At 37.4% G+C, this 26,590-nt stretch overlaps 1 protein-coding gene across 1 annotated transcript; it reads right to left on the bottom strand.

Moving 5' to 3' along the window:
• Positions 1–508: 508 nt before the first annotated feature.
• On the bottom strand, positions 509–16,249 carry ceacam1 (CEA cell adhesion molecule 1). Its single transcript, XM_044359081.1, has 19 exons — positions 16,195–16,249; positions 15,767–16,075; positions 13,608–13,889; positions 13,230–13,496; positions 13,048–13,144; positions 10,026–10,336; positions 8,637–8,918; positions 8,273–8,536; positions 7,323–7,598; positions 6,891–7,142; positions 6,355–6,630; positions 5,386–5,637; positions 4,994–5,269; positions 3,552–3,803; positions 3,159–3,434; positions 2,771–3,022; positions 2,390–2,644; positions 1,244–1,498; positions 509–1,084 (listed from the first exon to the last, which is right to left on the bottom strand). The coding sequence occupies exons 1-19, from the start codon at positions 16,247–16,249 to the stop codon at positions 996–998; spliced, it is 4,578 nt and encodes a 1,525-aa protein (XP_044215016.1). The 3' UTR covers positions 509–995.
• Positions 16,250–26,590: the final 10,341 nt, after the last annotated feature.

The raw sequence follows: 26,590 nt of genomic DNA, 5'->3' as shown, positions 1-26,590 counted from the left end.
TTGGCCATTAAACTTGTTTTTTTTCTTACCCTGTTGCTTTATTTGTCTGGAATAATTCAAACCATGAGGGAGACAACTGTGCCAGAAAAGAAAAATCAAGAATCGGGGGAAGTGCAGCCAGTTTTCCAAACTGGAGAAGTATGGTAACGCCAGGAGGATTAAAAGACCTAGTGTCCCCATATGAACAACACTAAGAAGTGCTCCTTATGTGCATCAGTGTTTTGTAATGATCACTAGCGTATATATTTCTTTGTATACACATTATATTTCTTTTACAGCAAGTGCATATGACAATGTTTCACTGACTGAAGTGTAACTTTCTGAAACAGCATAAAGATGTCTCTATACTCCCAAATAAAGTACCAAATGGAATTAATGTTCTTCTGTTTTATTGATTAAGAAATGTATATATATGATAATATAATACAGTGAATCAAAGCATTACATTCAAGTCAAAGACTTACATTTATAGTTTTATACAAAATTTTACAGAAAAGAACTGTGTAGGAAAGAATATTAAGAGTAAATAACTGCTATTAAAAATGTACCAAAAGAGCTACGGAATGGAGGCATTTTAAAGTAATACAATATTATTATTTTCCTCTATAAAATTACGCAAATGTATTTAATTCTTTACTGAACTGACTCCATGGCAGTAACAGTAACTACCACAACACAGCTACTTTTACTTGCTAACAGTGACATTTAATGTAAAAAACAAAACAGGCAAGTTAATGACAACAATATGATAAAAGTAAATATCAAACAACAAACTGCATCAGAGTCTGTCACGCTTTCTTCTTTGCCTTTCCACGAAAACCTACAAGAACTAAAAAAATGCGTTCTCTTGCTGCCATTGTATAGTACTATATAGTTAACATTAAGAATGTTAACTATACAGTACTTTCCTATTCATTTTACAGTAAGATTATTGACAGAGTGTGGAGGAAGCAAGAGGCCTTTCACTTTTGACTGGATTTCCCAGGGTGGAGGACTCAGTGGAACAGCATGGAGAGAGATGAGGCAAACAGAACCATCAACATCAGACCACTTTGGGATGAGAAATGGAGGGCGGAGGCATGAGCTGAGAGGGAGAGGGAAAGGAAATAATGATCTATATAAATAAGACTTTCTTCTTCTTAGTATTATTATAGAATTAGAATTAGACCATTACAGAACTTATTATGGGGATACTGTAGTGACCACATAAAAGATTAGGAGAGGAGAGGTAAGACTCACTCACCGGTGAGGGTAAAGGCTTTAGTCTTGTACATTGTGATGTTAGTCACAGGGTTCCTCGCTTTGCATTTGTAGCTCCCCGCCTTCTCTTTTGATGCTTTGAAAGTGATAACAGAGCCAGTCTCGACTGCTGATGGCTGGTTGTTTAAGAACCAGTGAAAGTCACAATCTGGCCGGGAATCAGTGGAGCATTTCAGGGTCACAATGTGGCCAACTTTTGCTGAATCTGGACCAGAGATACTCACATTAAATGGACCATCTGCAAACAGACAGAGAAGTTGGTGAAAGTAGGTATTTCTGGTCAAACTCAAACAATAGCATGGCAAATTACCATTACAGTAAATATCATACATTCATTATTATTCATTCAGCTGCTGAATTGTACTACTGTAAAATTCACTTTGTCCCAAGATATCAACAGGGTCAAGGAGTATTGCACCAGAAAATACACCTGCACCACACTGCAAAAACTGTTTCTAAATTAAGTGAGATAATAGACTTATTTTGTTTAGCTAGATACAAGGGACATGTCTGTTACAGGACCTCCAGTATGCTTTGACAGTTATTTTAAGCTCTGAAGTTTCAAGACAAGGACATCTTATTTCAAGTTTTAGTCTTTATATTGGGGTACAAAATATAATTTCAAGGTTGAAATTATACATGTGTTAATTTTTGAAAAACCTGTCACATTCCATCAATAGCAATAGTACTTCAGGTGGTCGCATTCAGTACAATACAAGCATATAGACAGAATAATCAGTAAACCTAGCACCCTTTTTCTGATGATGAAAATAATATAAACCAGAATAGCACATATTGTACACATGTGCTGACAAAACGATGCAGACATTGCATGCAAAAGCACTAACTTTGAAGTAATTCCATCATTGTTGGTCAACAGTATCAACAAAGGTGGTATTTTCACAATGACCATTGTTAATGGAAGAGTCTACAGCCATGCAAATTATAATACTAAATGTCATATTATATATTTGTTTCTTCCTTTGGACTGTTGTTCTTATAGAACATTTAAAAAAACAACATTGGCTTTCAATAATGTTAATATTGATTTTCTTAAAGCTACTTAAAATGAAAAAGACTAAATAAAATAAAATAAAAAATCCACTCCATTGTTTCCTACAATACTCACAGTTCACCAGGAGCTTGTATTCGGGGCTTTCATGTGAACCAGCCTTATCAGTAGCGATACACCGATATGTCCCGTCATTGTACAGTGTCACTGGCGTGAAGTTCAGCATGTTGTAGGACAGGAGTTTGTTATCAATGGAGGTGTTAATCATCCAGGATATAGAGGTATAAGGCCCAATAACCTCACAGGTGAGAGTGAAGTCCTCAAGGTTTATTGGAACTGTGTTGTTTTTGACCATCACTGACTCTATACCCTCTGTAGACACAAAACACAGTGAGTTGCACTTCATCCTAATACAACATTTAGTCTGTTAGAACACTTTAAAAATCAGTATTTGATCAGTAACACAGTAATGTGACTTGCATATTCAAGTTTTCTTACTAATGACTGTGAGCATTGTGGAGTTTGTGCTGTTCTTTCCTGTCACGTAATTGTAGGCTATACAGGTGTATTCTCCACTCATGTTTAAAGATAAATGGTCAGCTGTAAACACTGCAGTATTGGCCAACAGGGAGCCATTGAACCACCAGCTGAAGTTGCTGGTAGGCACTGACATGGTAGAACAGTTGAAGACTGCATAATGTCCCATCTCGGCAAAAGATGGCCCATAAATGATGGGTGTTTCAGGTCCAACTACAGCAGCAAAGGAGATAGTGTACAGTATTTCAGCAACAATAAATAATTTAGAATGATGCTCCACAGTATATAAAATTGACAGTTACAAATTTAACACTTATAATAACATAAATCCTTTAAATGTTATACTCACAGTTTACAAGAAGCATGTAAGTTTCGCTCGTCATATTTTCAACAGGATTGATGGCTATACATTGATAGTCTCCAGTGTCATCACGTTCTAATGGCTTGAAGGAGACTGTCTTGTTATCCATGTAGAAGACAGTTCTGTTGTCTGCATGCAGTGGTTTGCCATTCTTCATCCAGTCAACATGTTCAGCAGGTCCAGTCACATTACATGTTAGTTTATATGAATGACCTTCTATGGCAGGATTCATGGATGTCTCTATTTTTACATCTTTTATTGGCTCTGAAAACAAAGCAAAAATCCACAATAGTTATTTGGTTCTCTCCTGAGGCACCTTTCCCTTTTGTACACAGGAAAAACTTTTTTTCAGAAACATAAAAATAGTCATCCAAATCTCACCAAAAACAGTAAGTGTCTTGGAGTCAGAGCTGTTTTGGCCAGTAATGTGGTTGTTGGCCATGCAGGTGTACGTCCCACTCATGTCTGTGGTAAGAGGAGGTGTTACATACTCAGATGTATTGGCCACCAGAGAATTATTGAAGTACCATTTGAAGAGGCTGTGAGGGTATGATGATGCTGAGCAGTTGAGTGTGACACTGTGTCCTATCTTCGCCACACTTGGTCCTGTGATAGTTGGTATATCTGGTCCATCTAAAGACACATGGACATTACCTTAAATCAGTTGAATTTAAAATACGTTCACATTATTTTCAAAACATTCAAAATGACAGTTATTATGAGGCGTTAGACTCCAGGGAACCTAAGAACCACCAGCCGAACTGGTTGGGAAGCATCGACATGGCAGAGCTGTTGGCATGCAGTCCTGTCTGGGCAAAAGATAGCCCAGAAATGACAAGTGTTTCTGGTCCAACCACGATAGAAAGAAGACTGTGTGCTCTTATAATACAACATGTTAACAGCTAGAAGTACTATGTCTTTAAATAACTCAGGATGATGCACTACAGTATATAAAATGTTTGGATACCAGGCTAACCCTGGTTTTCTGAGAACTGAGTGCAGTATCTTGTTATGAGAAGTGCTCCCTCAGTCACAGAGGCCACATTTGGCCCTGTAATAGTTGACTTCTCCAGTCCATCTGAACACATGTATATTACCTTAAATCATCTTCACTGAGAACATGTCCACATGATTGTCAAGCCATGGAAAAAGCCAGTTGTAAACACTTAAGTATTGGCCATCAGTGGGGCACTACACCACTAGCTCAATTAGTCAGGGAGGAAGACTATGTAATGTTGTGTTTTGAAAACAGATGGCCCAGAAATAACAGATGTTTGTGGTCCAGCTACAATAGCAAAGGAGATTGTGGTTTCAACTTCTTACAGTGTCAGTATAATGAAATAAATACCTGAGAATGATGCACTACAGTATAATATGTGTTTGGTTACCAGTGTTAAGCACTGTCCACGCCAAGAACGATAACTATAATGATAACTATAAATATATAGTTTTAAAAATCATTCTAACTCAAGTGGATGGCGGAGTCCACACCACAACTATAACAACAACGACAGTGACAAACGATATCATTGGGATCACTTTCAAACACTGACAGCCAATCAAAATCCATCCCCTAAACCATATAGACAAAGTCTCCATCTAGCCTGACATTTCCAGTAAAACTTCAAAATCTGCATATATCATCTTAATTCTGGAAACTGACGTATGACTTTATTTATATTTATTTATTTTAATGTGGTTTTGCTCCTTTCTCATCACCTATACAGTCTATGCTCACTACATACAAGGAAGGTTTGAAAGAGAACTGTCAGTAATACATTTAACACTTATAGTAACATAAATCCTTTAAATGTTATACTCACAGTTTACAAGAAGCATGTAAGTTTCGCTCGTCATATTTTCAACAGGATTGATGGCTATACATTGATAGTCTCCAGTGTCATCACGTTCTAATGGCTTGAAGGAGACTGTCTTGTTATCCATGTAGAAGACAGTTCTGTTGTCTGCATGCAGTGGTTTGCCATTCTTCATCCAGTCAACATGTTCAGCAGGTCCAGTCACATTACATGTTAGCATATATGAACGACCTTCTATGGCAGGATTCATGGATGTCTCTACTTTTACATCTTTTATTGGCTCTGAAAACAAAGCAAAAATCCACAATAGTTATTTGGTTCTCTCCTGAGGCACCTTTCCCTTTTGTACACAGGAAAAAACTTTTTTTCAGAAACAAAAATAGTCATCCAAATCTCACCAAAAACAGTAAGTGTCTTTGTGTCAGAGCTGTTTTGGCCAGTGATGTGGTTGTTGGCCATGCAGGTGTACATCCCACTCATGTCTGTGGTAAGAGGAGGTGTTACATACTCAGATGTATTGGCCACCAGAGAATTATTGAAGTACCATTTGAAGAGGCTGTGAGGGTATGATGATGCTGAGCAGTTGAGTGTGACACTGTGTCCTATTTTCGCCACACTTGGTCCTGTGATAGTTGGCATCTCTGGTCCATCTAAACACATTGACATTATCATAAATCACCTTTACTGAAAACATGTTGACAAGACTGTCAAGCCATTCATAAAACAAAGTACTGTGCATGAATGGAGAATTTCACCATTGGATAATCTGATACCATTGGATAAAAGTGATTTTTAATTAATTTCAGTTGTTATTTTATGATGAATATACTAGATGTGGCAACATCCGCTAATGTCTCGTCTAATTCCCCCGTAGTTAAAAGGGAACTGCACTGATTTCACACGTCAAAGTGTTTTTACAGGTCTTGCACAGTGCATATGTCAAAAAAAGTTTTTTAAAAAGTCTTTTATGGCTCCAGAGGGAGCTGCGCATTTTCATAAAGTGTCTCAATCGATGCCACTTGAGGCAATATCACTTGGTAAAGGTTACTAGACTTCTTTAGCTATTGAGTTGCATTGTGGGTAATATAGGTGCCAGGTTTTAACTAGAGGAAGAATGCATGAAATAAATAAAGACCATTTTGCTGGTTCTGCTGCAATGATTTGACAGTTTTATACAAATGCAATGCTAAATTGATGCGATACACCTAATAATTTCCTTTAAACCCTGTTTTTGAGGGTGAAATACTACTTTGGTTTCGGTCGAATTCCCATTTGTTGTATTTCTTTTGACAAATATATACCGTATATGTTATAGTAATATCAAAAGGGGATAGGGGCTTAGAAAAAGCTGCATTCTGAGTACTCACATATAACTTTCAGCATAAAGTTGTCACTGGCTAAGCTGCTGAGTGGGTTGGAGGCACTGCACTTGTAGTTCCCATTGTCAGAAAACATGACAGGATCAAAGGTGAGGATGGTGTTGTCCGTTGAGAAGTTTCTTCTGTTGTCAGCATACAATGGCAATCCAAGATGCATCCACATAATTGACTCAACATCTCCAGCAGTCTCACAGATTAGAGAGAAAGTGTGGTTCAAGATTGGCTGAGGTCCGGCAATTTTTATTGATGCCATGGTCACCGGAACTGTGGAAAGATAGAGAATTAAAGGATGATACATTACTATGTGGTAGGGATTTACATTTTTGCTGAACATAATTGTTTGACGTTTTGGGAAATATGCTTTTTCACTTTCACCCAGCATCCAGTCTAAGCTATGCTAACCTTCTTTTTGCTGTAGTTTCAAATTTTACAGATATACATTAGAGTGGTATCAATCATGTAAATCTCAGCAAGAAAGCAAATGAGCATATCTCCCAAAATGTTACTCCTTTACAGTAAGTTACCCAAAACAGTCAGCATCTTGTATGCGGTGCTGTTTTTCCTGGTTATGTTGTTGTACGCCATGCAGATGTACTTCCCGCTCATATTTAAGGTCAGAGGTCCAATCTGGTACTCTGAGGTGGTAGCCACCAGGGAACCATTGAAGTACCAGCTGAAGTGGCAGCGAGGATGAGAGTTGCTTGAGCAGTTGAGGGTCACCAGTGTTCCTGTCAGAGCCACGGATGGCCCCGTGATCACTGTTGTCATTGGGCCATCTTTGAATGTCAGGCAATTAGGAAAAAAGGTTACATTTTTTCCAATATGCTTGGTCTTTGTGTGTCTGTTGATATGTACAAGATATCGCTATGAACAATGGAATTGATAGATAGATAGATAGATAGATAGATAGATAGATAGATAGATAGATAGATAGATAGATAGATTAAAATACTTACAGTTAACTTCGACTGTGTAGGGGCTGCTGGTCATGTTGCTCACAGCATTCAAAGCCTGACACTGATAATCTCCACCATCTGACATCTGGACTGGGTGGAGAATCAGTGTCTTGTTGCCCATATCAAACACTGTTGTGTTGTCAGCAGAAATAAGCTGACCATTCCTCCACCACTGAATGTAGTCAACAGATCCAGTCACTTCACAATGCAGAGTGAATGGCTCATCATGTATCGCTGGTCCACCTGTGTGATTCACCACAGCTGCTGCTATTGGCTCTATAAGAGGAGAAGGGAATTAAATTCACACATGTATGTAGGTTTGAGTGAATATGGGTTCTTTCTTAATATCGCTTTGTTGCTGAGAGTTAGATGCGTAGATCAATTCCACTCTCATATCTGTCCATTAAATGTCAGGCTACACCCAGCAGCCGGTTAGCTTAGCTTAGCACAAAGACTGGAAACAGGGGGAAACAACCAGCCTGGCTCTGTCTGAAGGTGAGCAAAACCACCCACCAGCACCTCTAAATCTAAAAAGCTTACACTTATATCTCATTTGTTTAAGCTGAACAAAAAATGAATAGTCAAAACAAGTATCTGCTGGCTTCCTGTCACTGTGCCCGACCAAGAAATGGTCTAACACGTAACCGCCTGTAGAACCTCAACTCTTTATTTTCATACCCTTTGATTCTTGCATAGATTGAGATATACTGTGTTCATTGGTGAGATTTAGAGATAATGGTAGGTGTATTTTGTCACCTCTGGACAGCTAGCTGTTTTCCCCCCTGATAGAATGGACAGATATTTATGAAAATGGTATTGATCAAATGACTATCTGCAAGAAAGTGAGTAAGCGTATTATCTAAAGTGATAAACAATTTCTTCGAAATAATATGAAGCAAAATCAAAGATCCAAAGATCCACCCTCTCAAATACTACAAATCCTCTCTTACCCTCTATCCTGATCATTGCACTTGCACTGCTGAACCTTGATGTGACTTTGTTGTAAAATTGGCATATGTAGTTTCCTGAGTCGCTCTTTGTGACATTCTGTAGGTGAAGCTGTGGGCCAGACTGATTGAGGGACACCCCACCAACCATCCACTGTATCATTGCTGGAGGGTTGGACTCCACTGAGCATGTCAGCGTGATGTTAGACCCTGTTCTGTATGCGTGCTTCATGGGCATGATCATCATTGTTGTGTTACTGGGACCATCTAATGAAGCAACAGGGGGGGGACATTGTTTTAGGTGTTAATGTTAGGATTGTTGTTTTTTTATATCAATGTATATCATATATTTTTTAGAAAAACTCACAGCTTATGTTCAGATGTACAGGAAGACTAATTTCTTGGCTGACACCATTGGACACATTACACCTGAACGGCCCCTCGTCATAGCGAGTCACTCTGGCTATAGTGAGGGTGGAGCCTCCGTCACTGAACTGAACTCCACCACCGGCTGTGACCACAGAGCTGCCTTTCAGCCACATATAAGACAAGGATGAGCCATTGGACACAGAGCATATGAGAACTGCTGTGTGATTGAACTCCACCAGGTTGGTTGCGTTTGCCCTCAGGGTCACATTTGAAATAGGCACTGTGGAGAGGAAAATAAAAAGCTATTTGTCAAGTTTGAAGGACATGTGGGAGTTCAGTGGACAAGCAATGTCCTAACTGAATTTTAGGCAGAGGTGATGACTACAGCATGGATTGACATGGAATTTTACACAGACTTTCATGGTCATGAATCCTAATGACTTTAGTGATCTATGACTTTTCCTCTATTGCCACCATGAGGTTCATGTTTGTGGTTGTTAGTGAAATGTCTCAAAAACTATTGCCATGAAACTTGTTACAGACATAAATATTCCCTTCAGGATGAATTGTGATAACTTTAGTGATCCCTTAGCATTTCTCCCGGCGCCATCATCCAGTCAAAATTTTAATTTGTCAAATACTTGGTTTGTGACGGAATATTTTCAAAACTAATGACATTGCCATCCGTCTCAGTTGCTCGCTTAGTACAAATGTCTGCATGATAACACACTAAACTAGGATGATAACAAAACATCATACCTGTGAAACATCAGCACTGCTGTTGTGGGTATGTTAGAATGCTGATTTGAGCATTTTTTTTCAAAGCACTACTGTGCCTAAGCAAAGCCTCACAGCGCTAACATGGCTGTTGCCTCATAGTCTTGTTAAGCAATAACACTGCTTCCTTTTTTGGGAAAAAAGTACTTTGCTCCATTTCAGGTGACTAAGAACCATGATTTGGACTTTCATAAATTTGGTGTAAGAATAACTTAGTCCTAATAACCAGCTCCACTATGTTTAATGTATGTATGTTCATGCATGTTGATTATGGAAACTAGTTTGAAATGAGTAGAAAAAAGGTTTTATCCCTTTGAGAGAACATTTTCAACCAAAAATGTCTATTTTTCTGTAATTTCTATTTATCACATCTGAGAATTGAAACCTTGAAATTTGAATCTAAAAGTTTTTTTTGAGCAAATCTGCTGACTGTTGGCAAAGGCAAGCTGACCTAAATAGCTTCTACCATGCTGCTCCATTTGTCTTGCAAATAAAAAGTTTGTGAACATAGAAGAAAACATTTGAATACACAAATATTATCCCTTTATTGCTGTATTTTGAATGTTGGCAGTAAGTAAACAGTAAGTAAAGGTGATAAAATGGTCCTTACCTTGGACTGACAGTGTTAACTCATCATGAAATGAATTAATTTCCTGTAATGTGTACAATCCAGAGTCTTCCAGCTGTACTGACATTATAGCTAATGATGAACTGGTTGAATTGAATAAAATTCTGTTTTTCCAAGCATCAGATATGACTGCATTCCCTGGATACATGAGCACAATCATGTTATTGTTGAACTGCCATGACCCTATAGTGACAGTGGCTTCGCTGAAAAGTGTGACATTGCTGCCCACTGGTAATGGGTTTTCAGAGGCATATATCCTATTGCTACAAACATGATCTGGAAACAACAAGAAACAGAAAATTTAATTAGTCAACCTTAATATTGAAATATTGGTCAAAGTACTTATAGAAACACTTAAATTTGCCTGAACAGCCAACATTTTTATCATTAAAATTTATAAAAATGACTGAAGCTCTCTTTGTCTGAAATTGAAAATCAGTATAATGAAAAATAAGTGAAATAAATTCAAGTTAAAAATAATTCAACCTTACCTGTTGCAAAGGATATTGTTGTTAGGAATATGATAAACACCACTGGAGACTCCATCTTACTCCTCAGTTTCTTTTTGGTTGTAAATAGGCTGGACTTCCTCAGTAGCTAAATGGACTTTACTCTAGCTGTGAAAAATTCCAATCCAGGGATATTGTATAGTTGCAGCTGCCTTTTTATCAGTAAATATTTGCTCTACATCACTCCGCCCTTCTGTTCTCTTGATGCAAATGCTTACGCTCAGTTTGCCATCACCATGCCACCTCAGACATAGCCACACCTTGTTTTGCCCTGTTCTGCTGTGAGATTTTGTAGTACACACCAAGGAGTGTCCATTTACTGTAAACCTCTGTCATTTGGCAACTTTTAACAAAACAGGGGATGCTATAGGGATGTTTTGTAAGTGTACTGTATGACTTGGAAGAGTAATAAGAATGAAGACCTATTCAGTGGAATCCCATACTCTTGACCAGTAGCGCTGAGCAAAATGAACTATGGGCTTAACCAACACTGCTTCAAACAATACAGGTTAAATAAACATTAAAAAAAATGGGAAAAGACTGCTAACAAAAAAGAAAACTTAAAAACTAAAGATTAAAGTCTTTACAATAGGGTTATCACTCATCTATCTACATTTATACCGATCCATGTCTGTCCATCAGACAGGTTTATTGTCAGAGGTATTTGGTAAAAAGCTGCACCCATAAAAACAATGTTGACAGGATTTAAGAGACAACAATTTCTCTTTCTTGCTCTGTTTACTATAACCACAGACCCACAGAATGGATATCATATATCCACACACAAAGCAGATTAGACATTTTTCCCTAAGACTAGCATTAAAACACCTGATACCACATAAGCCAAATATCTCTTATGTATGTTTCTTTTCAACTGTTACTTTTCTTTTCTTTTACTGACAATGGATGGGCACTAATTAGTGAATATGATACGTTTCTTTTGAGCGCAACCACAAAAAAAGAACTTTTCCTCATTGTTAAAGATTACATAAAAATCAGCCATTGCATCATGTTGGTGATTTTTCTCACTTTTGCATTTGACAACTTATCTTAAATATAGACAACATTTAAAGACGATCATAAGTGCTTAATGGTGCAGCATTTAAAGATTGAGCAAGAGTCTGTGAAATGACATTTTAAATTGAGAATGAACTGAAATTGCTTTTCACAGGGTAGCATTGATCTACCTGCAACTGATTTCTGTGTTTTGAGTTATGTGGTTGTGGTTGTACAAAGTAGTTTCTGCTCACTTTAAACACTCCTTATCGGCCAGAAATCTTTGATTAGTGAACATATTGCTACATACTGTACAAGGTTATGTGACGTAATTAGACTAGCTTTTTAATTCCTTTCTGAATCAAACAATTAACATATACATTTATTACACTTTACAAAAAAAATCAGAGTGGTACAAATAATAACCAGCACACAAAATGACAATGTGATTATTGAATTTAAGTGTAAGTTGTAGATTGCAAACATTTAGTTTTACATTTGCTTTGTTCAGGACCCAAATCTGGCATCATATACAATGTTTGACAGCAGAAATAGTAGAAAGGTAATAATACACAGTTGAAAATAGCTTTTGTTTCCTATTTTTTCACCATGCTTTCACATGTAGAGGTGGTTTTGAATGCTTCATTATATGCTACCAGCAACTAGAGCTTCCATGGACTGAATGAGCCACCAACATCTGTGAAAGAAAAGCAGTCATTTTAAGTAATCTCACAATCATTTTAGTCATATTAATAAATTCTATTACATATTTCTTTGCACACTTAACATATTTCATTGTTTTCTTCTTTCTGACACCCTCCCCACCAAACACAAAACAAAACTCTCCTGCATAACTAATCAGGCGAGCAAAATAATTGGTTCACCCCAAACTCCCCTATTTGAACTGTACACCTAGTAATCAGGAAAGCCACTCTGATCAAGCAAGATCCCTCTCACCCCCTCCACCAATCCTTCCAGTTACTGCCATCAAGTCAATGCTATAAAGTCCCACTGGCCTGGAAAAACATCTACAAAAAATATTTTATTCCCTCTGCGATCATCACCCTGAACAAATTAAAATAGGCGTTGTACTCTGACCTGTTTAGCACTGTTCTTGTCAGTTGTAGTTTTAACAGTTTTAGTAAATGTGTTTTAAATGTGCATTATTTGTTCATTGTTGAGTTGTTTACTGTTACAGTTGCAGCTGTTGAACATTGTCAAAGGTCAATTTCTGTTACTTTATGACAGACAATAAAGTTGTCTTATCTTAAATTAAATGTTGGTGTAATTGTTTCAACCCTGCCTCAGTTCTTCATCCATTTAGGGAAACAATAATTTCCCTAAAAACATGTTTGCCATAACAAATGAGTAGTATCTAAAGGCAATTTCTAGGACGCACATATTTACATGATAATACACTGAATTCAATGTCAATAAAATTATTATTTTGGAGATGTGAATTACCAAAAATATAATGTATGTACAAGAAATCATTCTACAACTTGCTGGGCAATGAGAAGAAGAATCCAGCCAATGACAGCACAGGAAGGAGCCACTCATTGGCTGCATGATGTTCACATCCTGATAACAGGGACTCTAGAAACAAACCAAAGGAAGGGTGAGTTTAGGAACAAATGGATAATAAATATGTGTGTTAATATCACTGTACTATTAAACTCACTGCCAATCAAGATGTGTGTGGTGATATTGCTGTCCATGTTGGTTTGATTGTTGAAGGCCAGACAGGAATATGAACCACTTTGGTCCTCACTGACGCTGTAAAGTTCCAACAATGGATCTGTGGTGTTCAAAAGTTCCCCTTTGAAAGCCCACTGAAGCTGAGCTGGAGGATTGGACTGCGTTGAACAGAACATGGTCAGATTGGATCCAATGAAAAAGGAAGTAGTGTTCTGCCCATTCACTGTAAGGACCATGTTATCTGGGCCATCTGAGAGAGAGCGAGCGAGAGAGAGAAAATCAGATATACAGCAATTTTAGAGCTCTGTAAGTGAAACTGGATGATGATATATGGGGGGATTATAGTAATAGCTCTACTCACAGCTGATGGTAAAGTTTACTGAATCGCTGGTGCCATTACTGACAGGATTGAACACACAACACCTGAATGATCCCTGGTCATAGCGGGTCACATTAACTATGGTGAGAGTGGAGTTTCCATCAGTGAGCCGAACTCTCTCACTGGCTGTAACCTCAGAGCTGTCGTTCAGCCAGAGGAAAGAGGGGGAGGATCCAAAGGAGACGGAGCATGCAAGGACTGCTGAACTGTTGAACTCCATCAGCTTGGTTTGATTCGCCCTTATGGTCACATTTGAAATGGGTTCTGCGGAAGCGGATGAGATAAATATAAAGATGTGTATCAAACTGTCAACATACTGTAAATGCTGCTTTATGAAGCTTTATACAGTTACAGTATATACACTTTATAAGAACATACAGTCCTTGTCAGTGTTACTTGATAGTGGCCACTTTATGATGATTCAGTACCACTTTCAAATAATACCCATGAGGCAGGATAAGTTATTAATAAAGGATTCTTCCACTTGAAATAATTAATCATGTTTGTTTTTTTCCCAGCCTGGAGAAAAAATATACACCTTTAAAGTAAATGGTTTATTACTGATCTATAAAGCATTAAAATTAATTTGCAACTATCAATGAAGATATTAGTTAAAAACCCTTTAAAAGTTTGCTCTATTAGAAAATGGTACAATTGCTTGGTGCTACACCTAATGTAATGTTGTATTGAATCTATATTTAAGTGGCCCTAATCATGTAAGGCAAAATACAAAACATTTTACATCCATCTGCAAAGCATATAGTTGTACATTTTACAACATACTGTATATGATTATTATAGATTTAGTCTTTGGGGAGGGAGAGAAGTGTTGGGAGCTATTGACCCAGCAGAAATAGAGAGTATCATGAAAGGACAAGAGAGAGGAGAGTGTTGATAGACACAGACACAGAGTGACAGAAGAAGTGGTCAAGCAAAAGGGCAGCGAAACCAAAAACACACACATAGGCTGTTAAAGGAAGTAGCAAGGTATTTAGGTTTGCTGGTTGCTTGTCCAAATATCACAAGGCAGACATAACATGAACTGTTTTCTGATTCTTGTTTAGGGATCCTGGTTTGTGATTACAACAGGAACCTGTTCCTGTGAAAAGGTGTGAGCAATGTGCTGCGTAAACAATTCATCAGTACATTGTCTCTCTTTCTCAGTCTACTGTATGTGCCATCAGTCCTTTTAAACTCTGAAACTGAGATGATAGACATCTCAACTTCTTTTTATTCTTCCCTAAGTTTTTTATTTTTTGTTTCAATTACTCTTTCTTGCTCTTGATTTCGGTATCTTACATGTTTGACTATTCTCTGTCCACAAGTCTTTTTTTTTTCTTCCTTTTTGCTTGTATGATTTATGCTTTTCTTGTTTTTTTCATCACTTATTATATTGCATTTCTGTTTGCCTCTGAAAACTGATCACCTTTTGGATTGTCCAACATTGAACATGTTCTTATTTTACTTGCCTGGGTCATAAAGGTTGAATACACAATATGAAAATTGATACGCTTTTGTTTGACATTATCTGATGCTACATTACATAAGCATGACAGTCTTCAAAAGATTAACCCAAATGACGGTCACTAAAGAGGGATAAATATACTGCTGGTATACAAGATGAATCCTTGAACAATATATCCAATCTGCACCAATTTACACTGATAATAATACAAATTATAGAGAATTTTATTATTAAAGACAATTACATTTTTGCTATTTCTGTGACCTTTCTGCTATCTTATAACTACAACATCCTCCCTTGTCTTAAGAAACCTCATACTTTGATGAATGAACAGACCAGACCTCTATTTGTCCATTTTAATATCACACTATTTTAATGTTTGCAACAGAGAGGTATGCTTTTTGAAACATTTCTCACATCTATTCTATTTCAGCTGACTAAAACTTATCAAGAGACTTGATTAAACATTATTGCATTTGATCTTTCCCATGAATTGACATGAATTTCTGTTGAAAATTCTCTATAAAGCAAAGCTATACTTCTACTCTTTTTGCTCCTAATTGACCCTTAACCTTGAATGACTCCGCGTTTCGACAGTCTGGTTTGTACTGCAATGTTTACTCTATGTGTACTCTAATGAGTGAACTATTGTAATCTGTGAACTGTTTAGTCTCACCCAGAACAGTGAAGGAGGTGTTGGCCTTAAGCTGGAGGTCACTGCTCTGCACCGCATAGACTCCTGAGTCCGCCATGGTGACAGAGCTCAAAGTGAGAGCACCAGTGAGGACGTTGACCGACGCTCTGCCACTGTGACTGGAGAAGACAGCCTGATTGGTCCCCCGCCAGGTCAGGATGTCTGTGTCTCCCACTGCCCAGCTTCCACTATTCAGAGACATTGTAGGACACAGCGAGAACATCACTGTATCCCCAGTCACAGCAGGGTTCATGGAGGGCTGGACCTCCACAGCGCCAGAGGCCAGAACACCTGAGGAAGAGGCATATAGACAGGTTGAGTATTCATCATGACTTACTATAGGAAGTTATAAGCAATATTTTTAGGGAAAATTAAGTTAGCATAATCAGAAATTAGTTAGTAGAGCCTACCTTGCATTAAAACCAGCAGTACAATAGCTGGGGTTCCTTCACTTTTCTTCTCCATTTTGTATCAGTGGTCTGATAATGTCCTTGCTTTTTCTGCCCTTCTATACGTGTACATTGTATGTCCAGCCCCCTACTCATAAATACCCTAAGCAGTAACCCCAGTTCTTATCTGCAGGTGTTTCTGGTTATTTGTTCATTCTTGTCAAATGTAGAAAAGGTACATTACATTTTTTGTTTACCATCCTGGGTGAAGTTCTCTAAATGACAAATTGTGACAGAAGGTATGTGTGACAGGATTGGGGGGTGGGGGGTTATGGGTGGTGTTATTTATTCAGGGGTCTTTGGCTAAATAATACAAATTTAGCATAACTGAAATGGCCCTTTCTTATGTGCATTGGGAAAGAGTTAGATTTTGGGATGCTGTTTTTCACCCCAACTCTTGAAAGTTTCTGTGTTTTTGTGTGTATGTCTGTGTCAAAGATTTCATATCGAAACTCCACGTCTGCACCTGCAGCTGTGTGTAATGCATGTTTACTGAGGATGTCTATTTTTTTTGCTTAGTGAATCTTACAAGTACCAACACACCGACTAATGACAACCATCTAATTTTCATTCATGAAACAGAAAGAACAAGATATGATGTGTTAGGCTGACATTTTATATTAATATTAAACTCTTATTTGTTTCAGACATTGAGAAATCTGATGGTTTTTTTTTTACCAGCTTTACATGTTGAGTAGGCAGCAGGCCATTATACCTTTCACAATATCACTCAGTAAACACCTGTGTCATTGTTTAAGCTGTGGTGGTACAAAGTTCATTATCTGAGCACACCTGTGTTATGTACCTTACACGCAGGGTGAGATTGATGAGGCTGGGTTATTTGAAGAGCATGAATGTGAGTACTTGCACGGCTGCTCCATTTTCTCTGACACTGGTTTTAGTCTGTTTGGCAATGTAAATAAAGTCTGGAGAGTAGTTCTTACTGTCTGAGGAAAATCTCCATACAGCAATATGCATATAATTTGAATAATGCTTTGAATAATGCAAAAAGTGTGGTAAAGACCTAAACTAAAAGCATCCCATTAATATGTGTGTTTGTACAGCAAAAATGTGGCTTTTGGTAGGACAAGTCCTAGTACCAGCTGTTATTTGATAGTCTCATATTAGCCATTGTTAGCTGGAATGTCCAAGGTGTATAACATGACATATTCAGTCATTACATCATCCAACTATGTGGTCTGAAGAACCTCATCAATCATAATTCTGTGCACCAAGAGTCCACACAGCCTTACAATGGTTTATACAATGGTTTAGCCTGAGTATTACCTCCCACACAGTCTGTATGCCAGTCTACTAAACTCCAACCTAAATTATGACCTCTATACTGAGTAACTCCACTAGTATAAGTATATCAATTAGACTGATTTATGGAATGATAAATCAATGAATGGTCCAGTTAAATGCTCCAGGATTTTTAATCACCTTAAAAACTCGAAGGCTGACATCATTTTCCTACAGGAAACCCACTTAAAAACTGCAGATCAGGTTACATTACACAATCCCTGGATCAGTCAGGTGTTTCATTCTAAATTCAATGCAAGAGCCAGAGGGGTAGCAATATTGGTGAACAAAAAGACCCAGTTCATGCCTTCAAACATTATTGCTGATCAAAACGGCAGATATATAATTGTGACAGGTACTTTATATCAGACCCCAGTTCTTTTAGTAAATGTCTACACTCCCAATTAGGACTATGTCAATTTTATGGATAAGCTTTTCTCTTTTCTACCAAACCTCAACATGCATCATCTTATTTTTGGGGGAGACCCCTGCTCTGGACCGCTCTTGCCCCAAATCCTCAACTCGTTCCAAAATGTCCGGCTCTCTGTCAACCTTCATGGGAGAGATTGGGTGTGTGCACTCCTGGAGACTCTTAAACCCACTTTCTAAATCATTCTCTTTTTTTTCACATGCTCATCACTCTTTCTCCCATAAAGATTTTTTTTTTTGATTGACAGAGCACTTATGGGCTCTGTCCAATCAGTTGACTGTTTGGCTACTGTGATCTCAGATCATGCTCTTCTACAATGGGATATTTCCTTTAATCTGAATGTCTTCTTTGGAAATTTGACACCTTGCTACTTTCTGACAAAGATTTCTGTGATAAAATCTCTAAATCTATTGATACCTTCATACTTACTAATAAATCTGATGAGATATCTCATTCATTATTCTGGGAGATGTTAAAAGCCGTTCTATGTGACGAAATAATTTCCTATACATCTCACAAGAATAGGGATCAGAAAAAACTATCTCATCGACTATATTCTCAAGTTTGACTCACAATAGGCCACAGACCCTCTCAGAGCTGTATAAAAATAGATTAGATTTACAGTCTGAATGTAACTTATTATCCACTGAAACAGCAGAACGCTTGCTTTTACACTCCCATGGTTTGTCCTATGAATATGGAGATAAGAATAGTTGACTACTGGCACATCAGCTCAAGCGCCAAGCAGCCTCCCAGTTGATACCTTAGATTAGGAATGGATCAAATAATCTTGTCCCCTACCCCCAAAATGTAAACAAGGTCCAAGTCTATTTTGGACTCAGCCTTTACTCTCTGGAACAGATTGGGTATCAATTGTTACAAAGACCTATGTGATGGTGATATTTTTTTCTAGCTTCGATTCTTTATGTCTAATTTAATCTGCCATGTTCAAACTTGTTCCACTATCTTCAGATCCGTCACTTTTTACGTAGAAAACTTGACTCCTATCCTGGGCCCCCTCAAGAATCCAAACGAGAGAGCCTTTTCAATCTATCTCCTACTCAGAGGGGCTTATATCTAAAATTTATCAAAACACCATATCCTTGATCAGTGACACAGTCTCCAAATCAAAGTCCAGATGGAAATGAGAATGGAGGCAGAGGATTCTTCATCATCTTGTGCTCAACTCGAGTCTGATCTAACTAAAGGTGGTGCACAGAGCCCACTTCAGTAAATCTAGACTGCATGAAATGTACCCTGACTCCAATCCCAAATGTAACAGTCTACAGGCAGACCTCTCACACATGTCCTGGTCTTGCCCAAAATTGGGATCATATTGATCTTTTTTGATGTACTCTCAACGTTGTTAAATAACATCTTATCTAAGCATGATCGCTTTCTCAACACTTTTAGCCAGGAGAAGAATACTCCTAACTCCTAAATTGCCTGCTCCCCCTTCTTTCTCTGCCTGGCTGAAAGATATGATGTAGTTTCTGCACCTAGAAAAGATCAAATTTACACTTAGAGGGTCCAGTGAGTGCTCTCTTAAAAAGTGGCAACCCTTTATATTTTATTTTAATAGTTGCTCTTCCTTCCAAATCCCTATTTTCCTACTCAATAACATCAGCCTGTAGGAAGCCCCAGATCAGTGTACCACTTAACCCCATGGTCAAACTGAAATAGAGTTTTTTTTCATTTTTATTTTACTTTATTTATTTTATTTTATTATGTTTTAAGCTTTTTTCTCTCTTCTTTTTCTTTTTTCCATTTTCACCCCATTTTTAGTATTATTGTATTGTGTTTTTTTTGTTGTTGTTTTTTTTTCCTTTTTCTGCAATGTGTGTTGTCATTGTACAATGGTTGTGTGGGAGAGGAGGGATGGTGGGTGAGGAAAAGGAAAATATGAAAATTGTGAACTGTGAAATATTCTATTTTACACTATTCTGTTTTGAATATGCAAAATTTAGTTGCAAATACATACAGCTCTCTAGAAATGATACAAGGTACATTCAGATAAGATCAACAATAAACAACAACAAGCAACAAGATCAAATGATGATCAACTCTTAAAACAGAATGAGAAAGGCTCCTATTTGATGCCTTAATGTCTCAACCTTGTAATCCAACAGCCTGACAAGAGGACAGCCACATTTCCCAATAAGACAGCAGAATCAACTCACTTTCGTTTCACTTTCAGTGAGACTGAGAGGGATGACATGAACCTGTTTGATCGGGACCTGGGTTTGTCCTGGCAACGCCTTGGGAAAATGTTTTCATTAGAATGTTTTGTCATAACTGTTTTGACAGATACGGGTAAATGGCTGCTTGCGTGACACGACTATCAGAATCAGCATTTATCCACATTAAGGTTGTTGAAAAGAATGGCTTATGAAAACTGGGAAATTTAATAATTTGTTTGCCATTTTGTATAATGTGTTCTTATTTTTTGTTGTTGATGTGGAGTCATTTTGGCAATGATGCTACAGGTGTAATAGATAATATGATCTTGCCTATTCACCCTGCATCTTATCTTTACATCACTGACATTGACATTTTCATTGTGGTTTGTGTTTTAATGTTCTCCTTATCATAATGTCATATAAACTAAACTAAACTAAACTAAGCTAAACTAAACTAAACTACAGGGGTTATTCCTTTACAGCAAGGCAGATAGTGAGCTTGATGTGCTGTTGCGCAGATACACTACAGCACATCAAAAGAAATTCAGCACAATGAGAAATCTAATTTTGTTCACCTCTTATGTAACTGAGAGCACAGTGCCTCCCTGTGGACAGTAAACAACATGACCAAAATTGAACACAGCAGTATGGCAAAATCAAGAAAAAGAAGTAAATGCAAAGAAAACAAAACTATAAAATGTTAGCTGGTTGTTTTTTATTCCAGTAAATAAAAAAAATCATGACTCAAGTATACAAATATTTCAGCCTTTTTTAGGCCTAATTATATTAGGAAAGTATATACCTCACAGTATTGATTATACTACTGGTTGATAGTGCACTGGTTATTGAGAGTGCTGCTGGGAAAGCTGACAGTGGAAACATTTATTCTGACTGGGAACACACTTTCGGTGTCAATGGTGTTTCATGGACAGACTAGTTAATGTGGACCTTAGTCTGAGAGAGGGCACTATTAATGTTGCACAATTAACTAAGGCCATACAACTATTGTCCTTGTTTTGTTATGTTTGTATCACCAACATAAATTAGTTCTAGTTCACAACAAAACAATCTGGCAAACATTCTTCTCTCTTGTTTTACATTTAGGTTTAAACAGTTTTCTTATCATGCCTCCCCATTCCAACTAAACCACACGGCTAAATTTAGATGATAAGGGGTGAGATAACATATGGAAAAATGAAGAGAACAAAGAGGAGCAATAATATTGTTGCATCACACAAAGGAACTATGAAAGTAAAAGGTCTTGGTCTCCGTCATCTGCTTGCTCTGTGTGACTCTCTTATCTGTTATATTTGTTCATTTTCAGTAAACCAAGAGAGAGATTGGTGTGTCATCACCACAGCTGTTTCAGAAACACATCAGTATGACTGAGTCAGGGGGTCAAACATTTTATTGGCATTTCTAGATAGAAGTTGGCCTCACAATAACCTCTATTAAGCATGCGAGTGAATCAGTAACATAACAGTCAGAGGTAACATTCAAGTAAAAAAAAAAAGGCTTGTGATGCTAAATTCACTTTGGGAGGAGAAAACACCAAGAATGGGAATCATTCTTGGTGTCAATCAACCATCAGAGACATTAATCATACATTGAATTATACATTGTAAACATTAGTCATACAGAATTACAGCAAAAACAGGATGTGATGAAAGCTGACTGCTGAAGCACTGCAGTTATGAAAATGTAAACAGTGAGCAAATATGTCACAACCAGATTTTTTACTGTATGTTGTGTAAGTGAAGTGCAGTTGTTGTTTGATAATCTCACCATCATGATGAAACTGCATCATAAAGTTGCAGTGAATTTATATAAGCTGAGAAATCATGCATCAGCTTATATGTGAAATGCGAATAAAAGCTTAACATATACACATAAAACAAATATTTCACTACTCATATTTTCAGGAATTCACTGTATGTTACACAATAACTGGCAAATAAATTAATGATGAATTAATGATGTTGGTCACCAAAGTTTTAGCCAAATTTGGTTCACCATTAACCAAATGGCCAAATAGAGTCAGTCATTGAAGAAATTTTTTTTTAAAAAGTAAACAACGCTGTGAATCAACAAGTAAGACACAACAGTACCAGGCTGAGTGCAAAAAGCCCACTTAGATGCATCGCCTCTGATCCAGAGAATAGAATACCTTGTATAAGTAAAGAAGCGAGACAGAAATAAGCTAATTATTAGCCTGGATTTAATATGACAGTATCACAGTAAATGCAACTTTAAGATCTGACACTGTACATTGTTGAGTTGTCTTTACCTTTAACTTCTACTGTCTTGGTGGCCTCAGCAGAGCGTCCAGCAGCTCGAGTTTCTGCAATGCAGGTGAAGTTTTGGAAAGTGCCAGGTATGAAAGGGGCCCACGTGAGCTCATTTTCGTGGACTGAAATGTAGTGTCCAATAGGGAAACCCCTCCGAACTGCCGTTTGACAGTGCAATCCACATTTAAGGTGCAGCTGGTCAAGCAGGTGAATTTACTCAATCTTCCAGGAAACACAGTGTCCGGTCCACTAATGCTGATGCTCCATGGATCAACTACAAAAGAGGGAAAAGTTACGTGAAAATTGAAATAAAATCATTTTTCTTCCTTGCCTCATTAAACTATTTTTCTCTTACTTACAGTTGATTAGGTAGCCTATGCTGAAAACTCTTCTCTGTTTGAATGTTGGCAGACAAGTTTCACACTGGTAGAATCCAGCATCAGAAGGCAGCAGCGAGTCAAAATGGAGGGTGAGGTTGTTTTGCAGCAGGCACATTTTTTCACACAGGGTCACTTTCTGTCCATCTTTGTACAAGACCACCTGGTCCTCCAGGTGTGATGGGCCAGGGAGGTCACCTGTTTTAGCTCCATGACAGACCAGATCCAGTGACTGATTGAGTGATGGGACAGTGTTCGGTGGACCTACTTGCACTGACACCTGATATGCAACACAAGATGAAAGAAAGAAGAGGCACACATGTGTGTTACTTACTAATTTTTAAAAAAAATAGCAGAAGTACCAATACAACAATGTAAAAGTACTCCACTACCAGTAAAAGGTGGTCTAGTCCAGTGGTTCCCAAGATAATTCTGAGGGGTTGTGAGATGATTTATGTACTGCATATTTGTATGTTTTGACTGAGTATTTGCTTATTTTGTTAAATATTTGATTAATTCTATGTCTTTTGGCCTCAAATTTCAACTGAGAAGTTAAGAGGGGAAATGTCTTTTTGGTGGGACTGCTTTTAACTCATAGACATGTGAAACATGACAAGGAACTACTATTTTTTTACAAGGTAAATGTAAGTAAAAAAAAAAAAAAAAGGTTAGGAACCACTGGTTTGATTTTTAACAATGTTGTATATTTTATAGGCTCATCCATTTATATTTATGTGAAATATTAATCAGAAAAGTAACTACAGCTGTCAAATAAATGAAGTGGAGTAAAAAGAAAAAGAAACATTTTCCTCAAGTTAAGAACAAGTGCTTCAAAATTATACTGAAGTACAATATTTGAGTAAATTCCCCACCACTGTTCAGCAATCAGCCTGCTGTACTTACTCTTAATTTCTACAATGGTGGTAAAACTGCTGGAGACTCTGGAGTTTCTGGATTGAGTACAGCGCACTGTAGTTCCACCATATTGTCCAGTCCGTCTGGTGTCCAGGTTAACATGCTTCCTTTGACCGTGTGGCCCTTAAAGGACCAGGTGTAGGTGCAGTTTGGGAAGCAAGAAGAGGAACAGGTGAAAGTAGTGCTGAAACCAGCTGTCACCCATCTGGTCCAGGAAATGGTCAGACTGAACCCCAAACCTGGTACACCTGAGAGAGAGGAGGAGTCAGTCAGGCTGGAACGGACAATGTATGATGTGCTGTTTAGCTTTTGACCATTAATTTATTCTAACATCAAAGATGCAGGCCTTTGATGGACGCAATCCTTTCACTTCAATATTCATTTAGGGTGTGGCCTTGTTATCTATACCTACCGATGAAGCATCTGTCTGTTCCTGTACAGAGACTGTTTCCTATTGTGTTGTCTAGGCAAAAATCTGTTGTTTCTGTTTTTTCCATAGGCTACATGAATAGTGAAATTCTTGTTTTTTGACTCAGAAAAAACAAAAATCCTGTACATTTGAACACATTTTAATTAAGGAGATGTAATTTCTCTCTTGTCATCTTTTAACTTTTACAAATAGAAGAGGTAAATGGAAAAAAAGGCTGGAGGTTAGATTAGATATGGTAAATTTTGTGGCTGTTTTTATTGCTCCTGGGTTTGTAGGAAGATGTCTTCTTCTTTTCTGCAGTGGTGTTTATGTAAGATCTCATCTCTCTCTGTCTAAATACTAATATTATCCAACATATTGCACGTAATATGATTATTTCACAGGCCTTGTACATAAAATACAAAAATAAAGATGTGACTTAGTTAAGTCCACTCCAGGAAAGATTATATCATATCCAAGAACACAGCAATATGTCAATGCTTTTCATTTATTCCAGATGAAGTAATCTAAAGTTTACATACATACATACATAAGATCTTTATATAGATAAATGTGGAGAACACATTCATTTAGTTACCAGGATCTAAATTAAACTTCACAGAGGATAATGTCTTTCAGTCTCTTTAATGCTCACATCACCAGCTTTCTAATACCAAACTCAACCATATAACTGCTGATACATGAGGTTTTTAAATATGCCGCAGTATTAACTGTCTTTGTTAAAGTCAGGACTAAATCAAGTGTTCTTACAGCTCAGTGTCACCAGCAAAACAGTGTAAAGGTTCCTCCAGTGGGGTATCATAGTAATGTCCCTCATGTGTGACTTCAACTAAGAACAGTGCACCCTTTTTATACCAGAGGCAGGAAGTTAATCTTTTAAATCTATCACTAAAACATGACTTATCTCAGTCACACCCCTATATTACAGCGTCATCATGTTTAACAACAGAATTTACCTGATGATGAGATCAATCCAATCCAAGAAAGTGATATTTTTCCGTTGTATAAATATAGATTAGTCAAATTCAGGAAAATAGTGAGTAGACACATGGGAACAGCTGAGTAGATGCAGTGTAATTTCAGGTCATTGCATGAAACACTAGAGGGCAATGTCTTACAGAGGTCTTACAGAAGTCATAACTTTTGGTTCCTGCTTCTAAATATAGCCTATTGAGCCTTCAATTGATAAGTGTGAATAGTTTTTTTTTTATCCCTCCCTCTCAAACTCTTCCTGACTTTTGCTATAAAACACCTTCCATCCCGCTGCATTTAAGTCAGTCACTAATAAGCATCAAACCAATGTCATTACTAAAATTAAATCATCCTGCTGTTCACTGGGCATCCTTCCAACTCACTTCTTTAAAGAAATATCCCATTCATTTTCTCCATTTGTCCTAGCCATTATCAATTCCTCACTTTTATCTGGTTAAATGCCTGAATATTTTAAATCCACTACAGTTCACCCACTTCTCAGTGAGCCATCTCCACCCAGCCAGGGTGGCTCATAGCACTGACACAGCAGGATTCTTAATCAGTGTTTTATCAGCTGATGGCCTAACATAAAAGAATCAATAAAGCAATAAAACTGTTGTCGCTTTTGATACAGCTGACCATATAATTTTAATTGAACATCATAAGCATTTGTTTGGCATATCAGGTACAGTTTTAGATTGTCTGTCTAATAGGAAATTCTGTGTGGTCATTGGTAACTTTAAATCCTCCACCTCCCGTTTCCCATCTCTCCTATCCTATGGAGTGCCTCAAGGCTCAGTTCTTGGTCCTTATTATTTTCCATTGGTATGTTACCTCTAGGTCAAATCTTTCATAAGTATAACATCAGTTTCCATTTTTATGCAGACGAGTCTCAGATCTAATTCTCGTTTTACTCCATACAACACACTTCTCCTCTCACTTAGTTTCTCTATCCTGTTGCATCAAAACCCAGTGCAGTAATCTGGGTGTTATCTCTGATAATAAACTTAACTTTGACCAACAGGTGAAGTCAGTCATTCAATCGTGCTTTCTGCAACTTTGTAATATCTTGAGGAGACTGAACCTTTGGAGTCAAGGTCCCACGACTCTGAAACGACCTGCTGCAGGAGATCAAGCAGGCTAGCTCTGTTTCCTCTTTTAAATCTCCCTTGATAATGCACTTTTTCAGAATTGCTTTCTCTTGAATCGGTAATTCTTCTGATTTTACTGTGTTTTAGTAATTCATATCTCACTTGTCATTATTACTGTATCAGTTCTACTTATCTTTATTATTTATTTGGTAATTTCTCTTTTTTTATGTCCTTGTAAAGCACTTTGTAACTTGTTTTTGAAAAGTGCTATATAAATAAAGTTATTATTATTATTATTATTATTTTAAATAAAGTAATATTTACAATGTAATGGCCTGAATGTTTTTATTACAACAGACCATTTGAAGGGCT

Source organism: Thunnus albacares, chromosome 8 (genome assembly GCF_914725855.1).
Source record: "Thunnus albacares chromosome 8, fThuAlb1.1, whole genome shotgun sequence".
Taxonomy (NCBI): Eukaryota; Metazoa; Chordata; class Actinopteri; order Scombriformes; family Scombridae; genus Thunnus; species Thunnus albacares.
Note: the sequence above shows the minus strand (reverse complement) of the source record. Positions and strands in the feature narration are given on the sequence as shown.

Excerpts from the sequence above, each read along its gene's own strand:
- ceacam1 (XM_044359081.1), bottom strand. The coding sequence starts at position 16,249 with ATGGAGAAGAAAAGTGAAGGAACCCCAGCTATTGTACTGCTGGTTTTA. Across the intron at positions 10,337-13,047 it reads TTCTCATTGCCCAGCAAGTT|TTTCTTGTTGTTTCCAGATC; the intron begins GTAGAATGATTT and ends TTAAATTTTCTG. Across the intron at positions 3,804-4,993 it reads TTACATGCTTCTTGTAAACT|ATGGACCAGATATACCAACT; the intron begins GTGAGTATAACA and ends ATGTGTCTTTAG.